General features: G+C 34.5%; 1 protein-coding gene across 1 annotated transcript in view; it reads left to right on the forward strand.

Moving 5' to 3' along the window:
• Window positions 1-17,767, forward strand: part of LOC123539316 (uncharacterized) — a 98,537-nt gene extending 80,770 nt beyond the window's left edge. The window contains exon 22 of the mRNA XM_045323883.2: window positions 11,437-17,767. Within this exon, the coding sequence (XP_045179818.2) occupies window positions 11,437-11,590 (154 nt within the window). The 3' untranslated portion in view covers window positions 11,591-17,767. The remainder of the gene's footprint in view (window positions 1-11,436) is intronic.
• The last annotated feature ends 332 nt before the right edge of the window (window positions 17,768-18,099 follow it).

Here is an 18,099-nt window from a genome sequence, read left to right on the forward strand (position 1 = left end):
CAAATGATTGTTTCTGTATTTTCTTAGACTGACATGGGTGGTCAATTTGTCCTACTTTCATGTCTATCGTTTTTCCGTAAGCGGTTAGTAAATTCTTCGAGATCACGTGATTTTAAAATTGTTTCAAAGGAATATCCGTTTAAAGACGCGCAACAAAATAACTGTATTTCCATGATGGTAATTATACAGGATTTGCACGAAAAATATGAGATGTACAAAATTTAAGTTTAAAATTGACAGTGACATATATTAGGCCAAGACAATGTGTTTAATGTCTAAAATCTTATTAAATTAATGTAGCCATATGTACATAAATCAGTGTATTTAGGTAAATTTCAATCACATTTTGTTTCTGCAGTGTAAGCCAGTTATTCATTTGTATTCTTAAAACTATACTGAAAAGAGATTAACTGAAAAAGTTTGCAGACGAAGTTGTAAAAACTGCACTTTTATTCGGGGAGGGCCTGAGTTGTCCTCCCGAAAACTTGTAGTATAGCTGTATATTACTTGTATTATAAGAATGATTTTCATGAAGTTTTTGTGAGTTACAAAATTGTTGAATTCCATGTGCTAAGTTTGTAAAAATCACGTTATCGTTTGGGCATATAATATATTTTGCATCTATTTATAAATAACCTCGTTTCGGAGGATTCTTCCGAAAAAAATCCGAAGATGCCCGACGGGTTCGTAAGCAGTCGTAAAACATACTTTCGGTTTGACATAGGCAATATTTTTTGTTTATTTATAAGTTATTCTTGAACATATTCATGACTATTGGGTCAGATCCGATGCAGTGGGCCATATTTTCAGTAAATAGGAAGTCTCGGCTACAAACTCTGGTTTTCATGTAATACTCGTTCGGGTTTTAGTAGTGGACCTTTAAATAAGATAATCTATCAGCTGAGTGGATTGATATAAACACATTTATTATTGGATATCTGTCAATCAGCTACTTATCAAGAACATATTTACATTTTATTAACTGACAGATCACAGTCAAAATGGTACCTGTGCTTGTCCTGTAAAAACAAATTAATTTCAATGAACTCAAATGACACATTATCTAATATTACAAATATATGCAGGGAATGAATTGTGCGTAGTCGATTACACATACTATTTATACGCGTTTCTAGTCCGCTAGAAATTAAAAAGTCAAATACATTGTATAGGACAAGACATTTTAAAAAGTGCGTCATGTACTAATATATTTTTTACTAAGTCAAGGGCCATAACTCTTGTTTGGCTATTAAAATCCTAATCAAAACACCAGGTGTACAATATCTCATGCGGATAACATTTTTAGCTCATCTGATTTTTTGAAAAAAAAATGATGAGTTATTGTCATCACTTGAGCGGTTGTCGGTCGTCGGCGTCGGCGTCTGCGTCGGCGTTGCCTGGTTAAGTTTTATGTTTAGGTCAGCTTTTCTCCTAAACTATCAAAGCTATTGCTTTGAAACTTGGAATACTTGTTCACCATCATAAGCTGACCCTGTATAGCAAGAAACATAACTCCATCTTGCTTTTTGCAAGATTTATGGCCCCTTTATACTTAGAAAATATCAGATTTCTTGGTTAAGTTTTATGTTTAGGTCAACTTTTTCTCCTAAACTATCAAAGCATTTGCTTTGAAACTTGGAATAACTTGTTCACCATCATAAGCAGACCCTGTACATCAAGAAACATAACTCCATCTTGCTTTTTGCAAGAATTATTGCCCCTTTTGGACTTAGAAAATCAGTTTTCTTGGTTAAGTTTTATGTTTAGGTCAGCTTTTATCCTAAACTATCAAAGCTATTCCTTTTAAACTTACAACACTTGTTCACCATCATAAGCTGACCCTGTACAGCAAGAAACATAACTCCATCCTGCTTTTTGCAAGATTTATGGCCCCTTTTGGACTTAGAAAATATCAGATTTCTTGGTTAAGTTTTATGTTTCGGTCAACTTTTTCTCTTAAACTATCAAAGCTATTGCTTTAAAACTTGCAACTCTTGTTCACCATCATAAGCTGACCCTGTACAGCAAGCAACATAACTCCATCCTGCTTTTTGCAATAATTATTGCCCCTTTTGGACTTAGAAAAATCATTTTCTTGGTTGAATATTATGTTTAAGTCAACTTTTCTCATAAACTATCAAAGCTATTGCTTTAAAACTTGCAACAGTTTTTCACCATCATAAGTGGACACTGTACATCAAGAAACATAACTCTATCCTGCTTTTTGCAAGAGTGATGGCCCTTTTTAGACTTAGAAAATCATGGGTAGAACAATATTTCTATTATACAAAAAAATCAGATGAGCGTCAGCACCCGCAAGGCGGTCACTGCGAAAAAAGAGATAATATACGGGAGTGTACGGGATCCCGTATATTACCCATATACGGGAAGAAATACGGGAAAACTAAAATACGGGCGTGTACGGGGCTTGTATATTTAAAAGTCCGTATACTAATAAAATACGGATTTCCGTATACTATGAAATACGGAATTCTTAGTATACGATACCCCGTATATTATTGAAATACGGGAAATTCTAAAAAGGGTTATTCTGATCGTATACAACCCCGTATATTCCCGTATATGTCTGGTGTACGGGAATACATAAATCCGTATATTACGAAAATACGGGACGTATATTTCCCGTATATGTTTCATATACAACCCCGTATATTTCCCGTATATTCTGGATATACGGGATAGTGTATAGTTGGTATATTTCGAAAATACAGGGATTTAAATTTCCCGTATATTCTTCGTATACAACTCCGTATATTTCCCGTATATGCCGGAAATACGGGATTTAAATAATTTGTATATTTCGAAAATACGGCACGTATATGTCCCGTATATGCTGGTGTTACAACTGCGTATATTTCCCGTATATGCCAGAAATACGGGATTTAAATAATTTGTATATTTTAAAAATACGGGACTTATATTTCCCGTATATTCTTTGTATACAACTCCGTATATTTCCCGTATGTTTCTGGATATACGGGGTATGTATAGTTTGTATATTTTGAAAATACAGGGATTAAATTTCCCGTATTATTCTTCGTATACAACTCCGTATATTTCCCGTATATGCCGGAAATACGGGATTTTAAATAATTTGTATATTTCGAAAATACGGACGTATATGTCCGTATATGCTTGGTATACAACTCCGTATATTCCCGTATATGCCGGAAATACGGGGTTTAAATAACTTATAATTTCAAAAATACGGGATGCAATCAATATGTGGAGTGAAAATTATATTCTCCGGCCCATTTCAAAGGTCAAACGTTTTGCATGTTTTCGAACTGTACGTGTATGTAAAAATGAATGCCAATATTGAAAGAAAGAAATGTTTAATACTAATTGACATGAACTGAAAAAAAGCATTCACGGACCAAAACAGGTATAAATTTAAAATCAAACATGAATGAATCCATCATTTCATCTAGCGCGTTCCCCGATTTATTTTAACATTTAATCTAAATAGCCGATTGAGAGAAAAGAAAAGGATTAATCAATTCATCCCTATTTATTGGTAGTGATAAATACATCCGTTGATCATCGCCATTTTTAAAAATCTAATGCAAGCATAAATTAACTGTTTTTCTGCACATTTCCAAACGCTTGTGCATACAATGCAAATATTTATAGAAAAAAAGAGGAACTAATCATTTATATTTTTGTACTGAAAAAGTATATAAGACATGTATTGATACTTTACTTATGAAATCAATTCTAATATTTTACAGACGAAAAATAATCGATATAATGTGTCTGCGTCCAAAGATTCGAACAAACGCCTTTCATATGAAATATTTTACTTTTTTCTGTGCGCACGTGTTAGCTACCACGTGCGTATGTGGTAATTCACACGTGTGCGGGTGATAACTATCACGTGCGCAAGTGACAGCACGTTATACTACCATGTGCCCATGTGATAACTAACACGTGCGCACGTGTTAGCTGATCAATGAAAAAGCGTGAAAGATGTGCAATTTTTCTAATGGATGTCTTTCATAAGGAAGTGTTATTTATATTAGCTGTAATTTACGAAGTAAGTGTTTCTTGTTTATGAAAAAAGGCTGATATCTCGATTAGTTTCGTGGTAATATTTCACGTTCGAACGTGTCAGCTAACAACTGCGAACGTGATAGCTATCACATGCGAACGTGTTAGCTAAGATAGTTATTACGTGCGCACGTGTTAATCAACACATTCGCACGTGGTATCTAACATGTGCGAATGTGGTGCTAACACGTGTGCACGTGATAAATAAAATGTTTCCTATGTCCCTCTATTCCACTGTAGTATACACTGTGGCAGACTATTTTATTTCTCGTGGATGTAGGGTCCTTTAGTATTGACCTAGCACATGTGAATATTTCGTATATTTCCCAAAATTCATTTTCAATGTCCAAACATAAATAGCGATACAAATATTACATATATTTAAATTCTTAGTGATATTATACTATCGCATGTGCAGGTAGCTGGGCGGCAAAGCGTTTAGCTGCCAATATCAGGGTAGTGGGTTCGAGTTTTAGCCATACCTTTTCCCCTAAATTTATTTGCAAACTTTTTCCACTATTTGTCAAACGCACCGTGATATTTATGGTCCATTATTAAAAGTTATCATATTCACCCGTTGTAAAAAAGTCAATTTTTTAAAATATTCTAGACAAAAAGAAAGACACATTACCAGTCACAAGCGTACTAAAAAAAAATACTTTTAAAAGAAAAAATAAAATTTATAAAGATAAAACAGGTAGCGATAACATCACATTTACTTTACTTTAAAGCAATGATAACCGTGGTAACGTGGATGGCGTGACACTGATTGACTGTATAAAATTACAAATATTGCTTAAAATTAACGAAAACGCTCGAAAAATATTGGCAAAGATTAATGATTTTCTTTCATTAAATCAAATGATATAAGCATTTACACTGATTTACCCATCTCCACGAAAATAAAACTGTACATATAATTTTCTGCCGAACAGTTTTACTGCAATATTAATTGATAATAATGTATGCATATTAACTAAATCAGATAGATAGCCCATGTACCCTAAGCCTGGTAACCCAGTCTGACAATTTCTAACATTTTTCTACCTGCAAATTGACAATATCAGAAACTCGATGAATGCCAATTAACACAAATTAGCGCAAATTAATTGGGATCTTTAATGCATAGATATTAGGTATCCAATCAGTTGAGAAACACGCTTCGTCACGCTTCGCGCGTTCATATATCCCGAAGCGATAACATCTGGCTCAAGTGATCGCACGCGATAATCTGTATTGCATATTTCAGAGGGAAGGAAGTCACGAGTAAGTACTTATTTGATTTTTATGTTTTAATTTTTAATAAACTGATTTTTTTTTGTGACAAACCAGACCATGAATTATATTTCAATTAATCGGAAACACGGGTTGCTTTTTATTGCTTTAACAAATTCAGAAGCGTCAAAAAGGTCAGTTTAATTTTGTAATCTTAATATAAAAAAGAAATTCAGAATAGCCGTTAAGTAGTCCATTCATTCATTCATTCGATTGATCATTTCTTCACAACTAATCATTTAAAATATTATTTCATTCATTCTTTCATCCGATAGTCTACAAGGATGTCAGTCACCAAATGTTGATGTTGCAAGTGTTTTGAAATAAAAAAATATCGTGCAAAAAATCATTTGATGAATACCATTGGGGTTAAACGAGATTAAAGTTGAAAGGACAAAAACAACTCCAGATAGAAGTTTTATTTCGTAGAAGCTAGGTAGGCGAGGCTAGCTTTAAGAATGAATAAGGCGGCACGCACGTTCATTCATTCGATTAAAACTGGAATCTTGGAAAAGCATTAATAAAATTAATAATTACAATCTTTTATTTTAGAAAATGGGTACCGGTAATCTGACAAAATAACGCTTTTTCTAGATGGCACCTTTGCAAAAATTACAAAATCTCTTGCCTCTGTCTAGAGAGAAAATGTTTTTCTCTGCGAAAATATCAGTGTCAGTATGAAGAAATAAATACTATTACAGATTATTTTATCTCTACAGACTTTGTAAGTCTATTTTAAGCGGTTGTCATGCGTATTTTTTTTTCAGAGTATTATATAAAAAAGGTTTATAATAATAACAATTTATATTATGTAGAATTTGATTATTAATCTGAAGTTATAAGAATTTTATAGTGACCTAAAAAACATACATACTATAGATCTTTTGCATTACCAATTTTTAGTAACATCTTTAAAACCGATAAAACGGGAGAACAAATAATCCAATTTGTCGATTTCCGTACAAAGTGTTTGTTGTTGTAACACGGGGGTGGGGGTGGGGTGAATCGATAACTAATAGCTTTGGTCATTATATTTTTATCTGATGCATTTACAGGCAAACGGTTTACTAACGATGTACTTGAATGAAGTTTAAATTAATATTAAAGTGAAATGCGGAACAAGTCGAATATGTATATAATACTTTATTTATTGTCAAAATAAAGTAATATTTTGTAATATGAATATGGTATATAAATCGTTTCATATTATACATCTAAAACAAACATTTACTTTCAGGGCCATACATGTACAAAAAAATAAGTAATTGCTGAGCTTAGTCTGTTATTTTAAATCGGTTTTCAACGGACCCTTTTGACATTTTAACAAATTAAAGTTGACGATATTTCCGATTGACTGGTATTTTTTCAGTTCTCTGTTTTACGCCATTTTACAGCTGTAAATCTTCAAATATGACCACAAACGTCTTTTTTTTCAGCAGGGCGCAAAATGATGTACTTAACAGGTTAACCATAAAACCATAAAATTTAAAGTACCTATCACTTGTAGTAAGTGGGTTAAACATTTTTTTTATGACCCAGCTTGAAACAACACTGACCGGATATTTCTTATCCCAGGCAATATTGTAATACACAATGAAATTTAAAGGGTGATTAAACATTTGACACAATTAAATTATCTTATTTTTAGTGTAACTGTATGCAATCTTGGGGTTAAAATAAATTTTCGCAATGTTTAAACGAATACTAAAAAAGGCATGGCCTCCAGATCGTCCGACAAGAACAGAAAAAAAAATATAATTGAGCCGTGCCATAGAAAAACCAACATAGTCTTAGTTTTCGACCAGCATGGATCGAGACCAACCTGCGCATCCGCGCAGTCTGCTCAGGATCCATGCTGTTTCGCTAACAGTTTTCTAATTCCAAGAGGCTTTGAAAGCGAACAGCATGGCTCCTGACCAGACTGCACGGATGCGCAGGCTGGTCTCGATCCATGCTGGTCGCCAACCCACTATGTTGGTTTTCTCATGGCACGGCATTATATTTTTTTAGATATATGGATATTAATGGTGTATAATTATGCTACGTTTTACTGACAGACTATAATGTTGCGGAAACACATGAGAATTAGATGTTTTAACTAATTTTTACGATAAAAATTGTATTATTTAACCACATTAAACACTAAACCCTCCCTTGCGTTATAATTGGTAACGACAGTGGAAAACTTCTTTATTGCCGCTGCGGTCAGGGTTTCGTTTCCCGGCGCGACCCCCATGTCATTTTATTCGTCATAATTTTCACATCATTTAATAGATATAATTACAGTATCCATGAATTGCAAGAGTCCATTTTTTATAACTTTTAATGCGTGCATTTTTTTATTCCAGGTTGACACAAGAGTTGTTTACTGGAATCCCGAAAACGGGACGACTATTATTTTCACGATAGAGAATATACTTATGTGTGAAGTTTCTACTAGTTTGATCAACAGATGCAGACAGACAGCCCGGATGAGCCATTCGTTCTCAGTGACATTCGTAACAACAGATAAAAAGCTTATTACTTATTGAGATCAGGAAAACTGAATATTTCCATGTGGTTCATCATTTGTAAAACTGCTTACATATCGTGTTCCAGTACAGAACCAACATGCGTCTTTTTAAAATACATCTTCGGACATTAGGAGGGGTGTACTGTGCTCTTTTTAGAAGACGGCAAATCGAAAAGCCTATAGCGGTAATCAGCATTCATGGGAATAACGAAAACATGTACAGACAATAGTAAAAGAAGTGATACTCAACTGATTTGTTGAGTCAACCGCGCAGAATTAAATGTGCGAATTGCTGGTTTTTCAATCAGAAATGAACACATAAAAAATATAAAGAAATGCTTGATGTTATTGATTACTCACATTTTAATTCTGCTTATTTCATTTGGACAAGAAATGAAAATGATTCATAACCGTTTGAAAAAAACTGATTTAAAAAAGTATTTAAGTTGAATTAAAATGTTAGTTTAATCTGACATGTCTCCAATTAATAACAATATGATTTTTTTCTACATACCCTGTCTTTGTCTTGCTTTTTTCTAACATACCGTATTCTGCTGTAGTATCACCGAATTCATTTGTCATCTTTCAGTGTGTGCCCATATACAAAATCAGTTTACATAAAAGAAAAATACGGGATTTGTATACTATACATGCATATACGGGAAAAGTCTGGTAAATGTATCTTTTAGAAATACTGGTCCGTGAATTCCCCGAATACGAAAACCAAATTCAGTCTAAATTTGGACACAAATATGGAATCTGTTTTACTCTGCATATCTTGCATAAACGGGGAAAAAACCTGGCCCGTATATCAAAAACTACAGGTTCGTATATCCCCGTATATCAGATGCAAATACATTCCGTATATGACACAAGTACGGGATCGTATATTGCGTATACCATGCATATACGGGACTAGTCCGTAGCCCGTATAATAAAAAATACAGTTTGGTATTTTCCCCGTATATGAAACAAGTACGGGATCCGTAATATTGCGTATACCATGCATATACGGGACTAGTCCGTAGCACGTATATCAAAAAGTACAGTTTCGTATATGCCCCGTATATGACAAAAGTACGGGATCCGTATACTTAGTATATCATGCGTATACGGAAAAAATCCGAAGCCCGTATATTAGAAAATACAAGTCCGTAATATGCCCCGTATATGTAGATGCAATCACAGTCCGTATATGACAAAAATACGGGATCCGTATACTACGTATATCATGCGTATACGGAAAAAAATCCGAAGCCCGTATATTAGAAAATACAAGTCCGTATATGCCCCGTATTTACATGCAATCACAGTCCGTATATGACAAAAATACGGGATCCGTATACTACGTATATTCGGAATATACAGGCTCGTATACGTGTTCCGTATATTCTAAAATACGGAAAGGTATACGGGGAAAAAAAGTCTCAAGACCTTCGAATACATGAAAATGAAACTTATGTTAAAGCAGGACACGAATATAACACCATTTCTAGGGATTTTTTAGGAAAGTTCGTATATTGCATATATACGGGAAATATACATTTATGTATATTCGGCGTATACGGGATCCCGTATATGCATGACAAATATACGGACTTCCCAGTATACTAGATGTTCCGGAATACGGGATCGTATATTAGTCCGTATATTTGTAATATACATCCCGTATACGCCCGTATTTTCGAAATATACGGGACCGTACACTCCCGTATATTGACCCTTTTTTCGCAGTGGGTGCTCTTGTTATATTTCATGACACTAAAGTAAAATACTAATTGAAATATGTGCGAAACAAACTTTAAGGTCCTTTATGCACAATTTTGACAAAGTCAAGGGTCTTAACTCTTGTCTGGTAGATGAAAATCCTACTCAAAACCCGAGGTGGGCAACTTAACATGCTTAATGGATTCCTACAATGTATAAGGTTTCATGACACTATCTTAGACACGTTTTGCAATGCGTGTGACACAAACATTTTGAAATTTTATGCATTTTTGACAAAGTAAAGGGCCATAACTGTGGGCTTACAGAGTGATATCCTAAAAAGAAAACCTCAGGTGCACAACTTTACATGCTGAATAACAATCCTATGATGTTTGAATACTTTTTGAGATATGTACAGAACTAATTTGAAGGCAAAATCTAAGTGCCCCACAATCAACTTGTTTTGAGCTTTTAGGAGGCACAAAAATGAAGGCATTAACTTAAAATGATCATCTGTTTCTGAAATATTTCAGTCTGATTATAAATTCTTTCAGTGTTATGAATAATTGTCCCCCTGCCTTTTTCGAAGAAAAAAAGGGGACCTGGAAATAGGATGCGCCCGTCCGTCCTTCCATCCGTCACACTTCGTGTCCGGTCCATAACCCTGCCATCTATGAAGGGATTTTGAAATAACTTGGCACAAATGTTTCCCATAATGAGACGATGTGTCATGCGCAAGACCCAGACCCCTAGCTCCAAGGTCAAGGTCACATTTAGAGGTCATCGGTTAACAGGGTCTATTTTGTGTCCAGTCCATAACTCTGCCATTCATCAGTTGATGTTAAAATTACATGGCTCAAATATTTCCCATAATGAGACGAAGTGTCTTGCGCAAGATCCAGACCCCTAGCTCCAAGGTCAAGGTCACGCATAGAGGTTAAAAGTTAGCAAGGTCTGTTTCTTGTCTGGTCTATAACACTGCCATTCATCACGGGACTTTAAAATTCCTTAGCACAAGTTAGTTCCCTATAATGTCAGTTGATATGTCATGTGCAAGACCTATACCCCTAGCTCCAAGGTCACGGTCACACTTGGAGGTCAAAAGTTAACATGGTCTGTTTCTTGTCCAGTCCATAACTCTGCCATTTTTCAAGGGATTTTAAAATTACTTGGCAGAAATGTTCCCTATAATGAGTTGATATGTCATGCGCAAGACCTAGAACCCTAGCTTCAAGGTCAAGGTCACACTTAGTGGTCAAAAGTTAACATGGTCTGTTCCTTGTCCGGTCCATTACTCTGCCATTCGTCAAGAGATTTTAAAATTTCTTGGCACAAATATTCCCCATAATGAGATGATGTGTCATGCGCAAGACCCAGACACCTAGTTCCAAGGTCAAGTTTACTCTTGGAGGTCATAGGGTTAGAGCATCTGTTTCATGAAGAAATTACTTCCCTTTTATATGATAAAGTGCAATACATGTGTTTTTATATCAGTTTCCCATTAATTTAAAAATGAAATTATGTTTTAAGTAAGATGATTGATATTATATAAAAAGCTATTAACAATTGTAGACTTTTTTAGTACCATATAAATGACATATATTTTAGTTGTTTATTATTTACCTCCCTTTAATATGATAAAATATTTCATTATATTTTTATTTATTATTTTCCTTACCGATTTTAAAAAAATCACATTAAATCTTTAAAGTACAGACATTAGCATTTGAAAGCATTCACCAAGTATAAATTTCCAGACATTTTGCTCTCTGTTAAAGTTCTTGTTTAATCAGGAATTTAAAAAAGATTCTACAAGTAATTAGGTACCCTATTCCATTCTGTTTAACTAATTCATTCTTTATTATTTTCAGACTACTGGAGTTGCTGGAAGTGTATGAATCACTATGGAAACAACGATATCTAGAACATGGACTCAACTACTCTATATCAACATTAAAGAATATTTTGAAACAGTTTATACCAGATACAAACGCTAAGGCAAAATCTGATAGTGAAAATTCATAGTGAGAGCTGTATTTAAGTTGGAAGTTGTATGTTACAAGCATAAGAATCTTTTCAAAAGGAGTAAACAATAATAGGGTCCATATTCATTAACGTCCAGTCTTTAACTTAGACCATAAAAGGCTAACTTTTCTTTTTGTTTCTTAGATAAGCATAGACTGTGATGAAAGTATGCATGAATGTGCATCCTACCACAGCTAGCTAAGCAAAGTTTTCTTTGTGCTTGTAAAATTAGTATAAGCTGTGATAAAAGTTTACATGTATGAGAATCCTACCACAGTGATTACAGATAACTCAGCTAAATTTTCTTTTTGCTCTGTTGTTGTAAAATTAGAGTTACTTGTGATGAAAGTTTGCCTATATGTGCATCCTACCACAGTGACTATAGATAGTTCAGCAAAATATCATAAGTATAAATTTTTTATAAGCAAAGTTACTGCAAATTGAACATTTGACCCCCTTAAGTCTAAGTTTTAGTCAATGTTTAAAGTCTCATACTTAGACTTTTAAAAGCTAAATTTTCTTTTTGATCCATCATGCTTAGATCAGCATTGATTGCAAAGAAACTTTGCATAAAGAGTTTTAATGTGGAAAACAGTTCTGCGAGTTCCTAGCATCATATTAATTTTAAAGATAAGCATGGCAAATTAAATACAATTTTCATGTATATTACATTCTTCAATATAAGTTTCAGATTGTAAACTTTGATACATATGGCCCCATATCTCACAACAGTGCTGAAATTTCAATTTCGATGAAATGACCCAGTGCTACAATGAATATACAAGGACATTTTAGAGGCTTTAATAAGTTAGCTATGTTTTATTGAAAAGTGATACACACATGTATCTATGGATTCTTTAAGTTTGTTCAAAAATTAGTGTTCCATTTATTTTTGTAGCTATTTTCTTGCATTTGTTTTTGATAACTATGGCTTTTGTAAATGCACACACACACACACACACACACACACACACACATACGTTCAAAATTTTTATATTTGTATAAGAATAATTTTATATTTACAAGGTAGACTATTTTAAGTTAAAGAATAAATACTACAAGTTTAAAGTTATTGCCTATGCCACAGTAACTGAACATGTTCAAAGTAAATATCAAATATAATTACTTTGAAATCTTTGAATTTCTCTGGTATGAAATCTCATGGTTCCAACCAGAATTTGTTGTTTGGTTAGATAAGATTTATTTTCAGTCTACAAGACTGCAACAAGCAACATAAATGATTATAAGCATTTACAGCTGATTATTATATCTCCCCCGTAGGTGGGGGAGACATATTGTTTTTGCCTTTGCCCTCTCCGTCCATCCCTCCGTCCGCATTAAGCTTGTCGGGTTTTCACAGGCAAAACTGCTGGTCGGATTTCGACGAAACTTCACAGGAGTGATCAGTACCAAGCCTAGTTGTGCATATCGCCGGCACATTTTGCTTCGCTGCACAAAATGGCCACAAGAGCTAAAAATAGAAAAATATTGTCTAGCTTTCACAAGTCAAACTGCTGGCCGGATTTCGACGAAACTTCACAGGAGTGATCAGTACCAACCTACCCTAGTTGTGCATATCATGTTCCGCTTCGCTGCACAAAATGGCCACCAGAGCTTAAGATAGAAAAATCTTGTCTAGCTTTCACAGGTCAAACTGCTGGACAGATTTCAACGAAACTTCACAAAAGTGATCATTACCAAGCCTAGTTATGCATATCGCCGACACGTTCTGCTTCACTGCACAAAATGGCCGCCAGAGCTAAAGGTATGCATAGGGGGAGACATATGTTTTTGTGACAAAATCACCTTCTAGTTATATATTGATTTTTGGAATTTCAAATTTTACAGATATTTTATGCTCAAATTTCATATCAGCTGATGGACCAAAATATTTGATACAAATGAAAAGCCACATTCAGTTAGTATAAGTTGTATACTTACCAGCTTAAAACTTGTAGACTTGAAGAGGGGCTAATATGTAGTAAAAGAGGTTTCATTGACAAATTTAAGACTGTTGAATTGGCAGTTGTGCTTATGAAACCAAGTGACAGGTAGCAGCTCTCTTATAATGTTTTTGAGAGGGCATTGGGACACAGTAAAAGGGAATCAAGGGTGTTTGTATATAATCCATAAAAATATAACAAAGTGGCCTTATTTAGTAAATGATTGTATTCGAGGTTTCTTAATAGATGTTTTTTCCGAGTTGATAAATATTTTGCAGATTAGCAGTTTTAGTTTTGGGTAAATTGTGACTTATTCATTAGAAATCGGTTAAACAATTAAATTTTGGACAATTATTATGCAGTGGCATTTAATTTGAAATGGTAGTGATTATTCAGGAAGGGGTCAGTCACAATTCACTTTCCAAGAGAGATATTTTTAGGACAGTGGACCCGTAATGACAATGGACAATTTACGTATTATCTGTATATGATTTCACCATTGTCCGGTTTTCACGTAAAGCCGCGTGGGCTTTGTTGATGAATGTGTAGAGAATATATCTTCATATGGAAATTGCAATGTCATTACATGTCCTCTAACTGGGAAAATTATATGATTTCACCATTGTCCGGTTTTCACGTAAAGCCGCGTGGGCTTTGCTGATGAATGTGTAGAGAATATATCTTCATATGGAAATTGCAGTGTCATTACAGGTCCTCTAACTGGGAATACTGAGCACAACATCTGATGAAGAACCTTAAAAGAATTTTAATAGGGTATGGCTTAAAAGACAAAGTATAACTTGTACATTAGTAATGTGTAGTAGATAATTTTGGTTATAATATCGCTTTGTGGAGTCTAGAACATGGAACTAGCTCTTTTGTGACTGTACTATTCACACAAACAGGGAAGTGTGTTGCTATCATATTATAAACCTGGGGGAAAACGTATGTTTATATAATTATACAAATGTGTAGCTTATTTACTACCTACATTTGCTTTGAGGGCACGCATGGTAATAATCATGGTTCTTTTGTCAATGACTGAACTTCTTAGAACAGAACTTGTGTGATTTCTATTTAGTTTTTTTTAGAGAATTACTGTTATTGATGTTAAGAAAATATTTTATTTTATAAAGTACGATTTTCGGTTGTAAAGGTACGACTTTCCTCAAAACCTGTTTGTCAAGTTTGTGCAAAAAGTATGACAGATTTATAAGTAAATATAAAGTCAAAGTTTTGATTTCTTTAAACGGCTTTTATAATGATAAGGGGTCGAGTACGTCAATATTACAGCCAGTACTGTTACAGACATTAATGCAGCAGTCATAAGTGGCATTCATTACAGTTGCAGCCAGTACTGTTACAGCAATGACTGGCAGCCATGACAGTTAGAGTCATTACAGTTGCAGTCATTACTGTTGCGGCCATTACTGTGGCAGCCATTATTGTTGCAGACGTAACTGTTACAGAAACTAATGTTACAGCAAATACTTTTGCAGACATTACTGTTACAGCAATTACTGTCACAACCATTACTGTTGCAGCCATTACTGTTACAGTCATTACTGTCACAGCCATTACTGTTACAGCAATTTCTGGCAACCATTCCTGTTACAGCCATTACCGTTACAGTTATTACTGTTGCCACCATTATTGTTACAGTCATTACTGTTGCAGACATTACTGATACAGTCATTTATTAGCTCACCTGTCACGAGGTGACAAGGTGAGCTATTGTGACCGCTTGATGTCCGTCGTGCGTCAACAATTTCTAAAAAAATCTTCTTCTTGAAAACCACTGGGCAGAATTACACCAAACTTCACAGGAATGATCCTTGGGTGGCCCCCTTTCAAAATTATTCAAAGAATTGAATTCCATGCAGAACTCTGGTTGCCATGGCAACTGAAAGGAAAAACTTCTTGTCCAAAACCACAGGCCCTATGGCTTTGATATCTGGTGTGTAGCATCATCTAGTGGTCCTCTACCAAAATTGTTCAAATCATCCCCCAAGGGTCAAATATGGCCTCGCCCCGGGGGTCACATGGTTTATATAGACTTATATAGGGAAAACTGAAAATCTTCTTGTACAAAACCACATGGCCTGGGGCTTTGATATTTGGTGTGTAGCATCATCTAGTGGTCCACTACCAAGATTGTTCAAATTACCCCCCTAGGGTCAAATATGGCCCCGCTCAGGGGGTCCCAAGTTTTACATAGACTTATACAGGAAAAAAAAGTTTAAAATCTTCTTGTCTGAAACCACAACACTTAGACCGTTGATATTTGGTTTGTAGCATTGCCTTATGGTCCTCAACCAAAATTGTTCAAATTGTACCCCTTGGGTGAAAAGAGGCCCTGCCCTGGGGGTCCCAAGTTTTATATAGACTTATATAGGAAAAAGCTTTAAAAATCTTCTTGTCTGAAACCATACGACCTAGGCTTTTGATATTTGGTATGATGCATTGTCTAATAGTCCTCTACCAAAATTATTCAAATTATGCCCCTGGGGATAAAAGAGGCCCCGCCCTGGGGTCACTTAGTTATTATGTGAGTTATGTAGGAAAAATACTTAAAAAATCATCTGATCCTATTTCCAAGACTGTTTAATTATAATTACCTGATGACCCCAAGTAATATGATGTCACTTGACTGTGACCTTGACCTACTGACCTACTTTCTTGTTTTTTAAGATACAACCTTGAAATTTTGATGACATACACAGTTTTGCACACAAATCGTAAAACTGGATTTCATTGACCATGAATGTGACCTACTGACTTTCTTAATATTTTATCATCAGTTTGACATTTGAAATATGTAGCTCATACTGGAAACCTAGAAACCTTCGCGAACACTATATTTCGTGTTTTTATGACGACAGACAATTTAGCGGCTACAAAGATTCGCGGAATACGCCGGTCGCGAAATACGCTAAAACTTATTAGCTTAAGCACATAACAAACGGTCGCAGTAATTGGTCATTTATTCTTAACACATTAATTTTACAATCTACCCTACTTTGTGATCGTGAGTGAAATTTACGTTCCACAGTACACCGTTTGTAATCACAAATCACTGTATAGTATTAGTAGTACAAGAAAGCAGACCAATGTCTATACGGATTTTTTGTGATCAATTTTGATCAAACAAACACAAGCATTATTTTCCTGTGATAACTGGACCATGGCTGAGCACGGTAACAGTGTTTTAACAATAACATTTATTTCTGAAACGGTAACATAGCCAAGCTCAAACAAATATTTTACTATTGTCAGTGTTTAACATAATTACCTATTTTCGTTAAAACAAAATGTTTGCATATTGTCACATAAACGATGTATTTGTTTGTATCACCTGTTTGCTTAAATTACTTTATCCGTGATATAAGTATATAATATAAATATACCATAATAAGAAATTTCTACATTATTAAAACATCTCAATTAATAAAAAAAAATCATGTCAAACTTTTCATGTGCCAAGCAGTTTTCTACTACCGGCTTAGAAGATGAATGGCAAATCACAACATTGTTGTCATGTACAAGGAAAACTACAAACTTCCGCATTTTCATAGTAGCTGGCTGGTTCGTGGCTACAAAACTTCGCGGATACACATTAACCGCGAAAGTCGCTAACTTAAATAGCGCGAAACCATTTCTAGGTTTACAGTATTACTCAGGTGAGCGATCCAGGGTCATCATGAACCTGCTTTTTTACTGTTCCAGCCAATTTACTGTTACTGTTGCAGTCCTTACTGTTGCACCCATCACTGTTACAGCCTGGACAATTAACAGATTTAAACAAGAAACATGTTATAAGTTTACTTACATGAATGATAAATTGGTGTTCAAGGTTATAAAACTGAAGTTGGAGACCAGTCTCAGAATGTAACACTACTATTGGTCAATTTCAAAATTAAGCTTAGAAACAGCCAATCAGATGAAGTATTTTGAGACTGGCATCCAAACTCTGATAAAACCTTGGACCAAGAAGTCAATAAATTAGTCTGCATAATAACATTATGTTTGACATATTGTACTGAAATTTTGTGTAAAGTCAGTTTCTTTGTTGTTAAAGTTATCAGTTAAGCCTCAAAGGCAATATCATGTCTACAAATTATACAAGAACAAACAGTTTTTGAGGATTTTCATGTTATGGGTATTAAATATTTTAACCAAATTTTATCTGAGATTATATCCTGAGGGAACATTCAAAATAAAATGAGTGAAAAGAGTTTGTCTTTGTTTATTTTACGTATTGCCAAAAGGTAGTATAATTTGTAATATGTTGAAATTTTGGCCTTCATTAATTTGTAGTGTGTCAGATGCTCTAAAACAGTATGATGTTAATAATATTATAACAAAATTTTGCAATACATTTTTGGTAATAATGCACAATTTCTGTAAAAAGTGATAGGTTTACCTCAAGTAGAAATTTTACAGTAATTATCACATATTGAAGGCAATTATATTTTTCAGTGTCATATCCATGACCAGTCCCACAAATGTGTTTGATTTTCGCAGCAATGGCCTATTTCACTATGATGGCTGATTATAATTTTGCAG

Source organism: Mercenaria mercenaria, chromosome 1 (assembly GCF_021730395.1).
Source record: "Mercenaria mercenaria strain notata chromosome 1, MADL_Memer_1, whole genome shotgun sequence".
Lineage (NCBI taxonomy): Eukaryota > Metazoa > Mollusca > Bivalvia > Venerida > Veneridae > Mercenaria > Mercenaria mercenaria.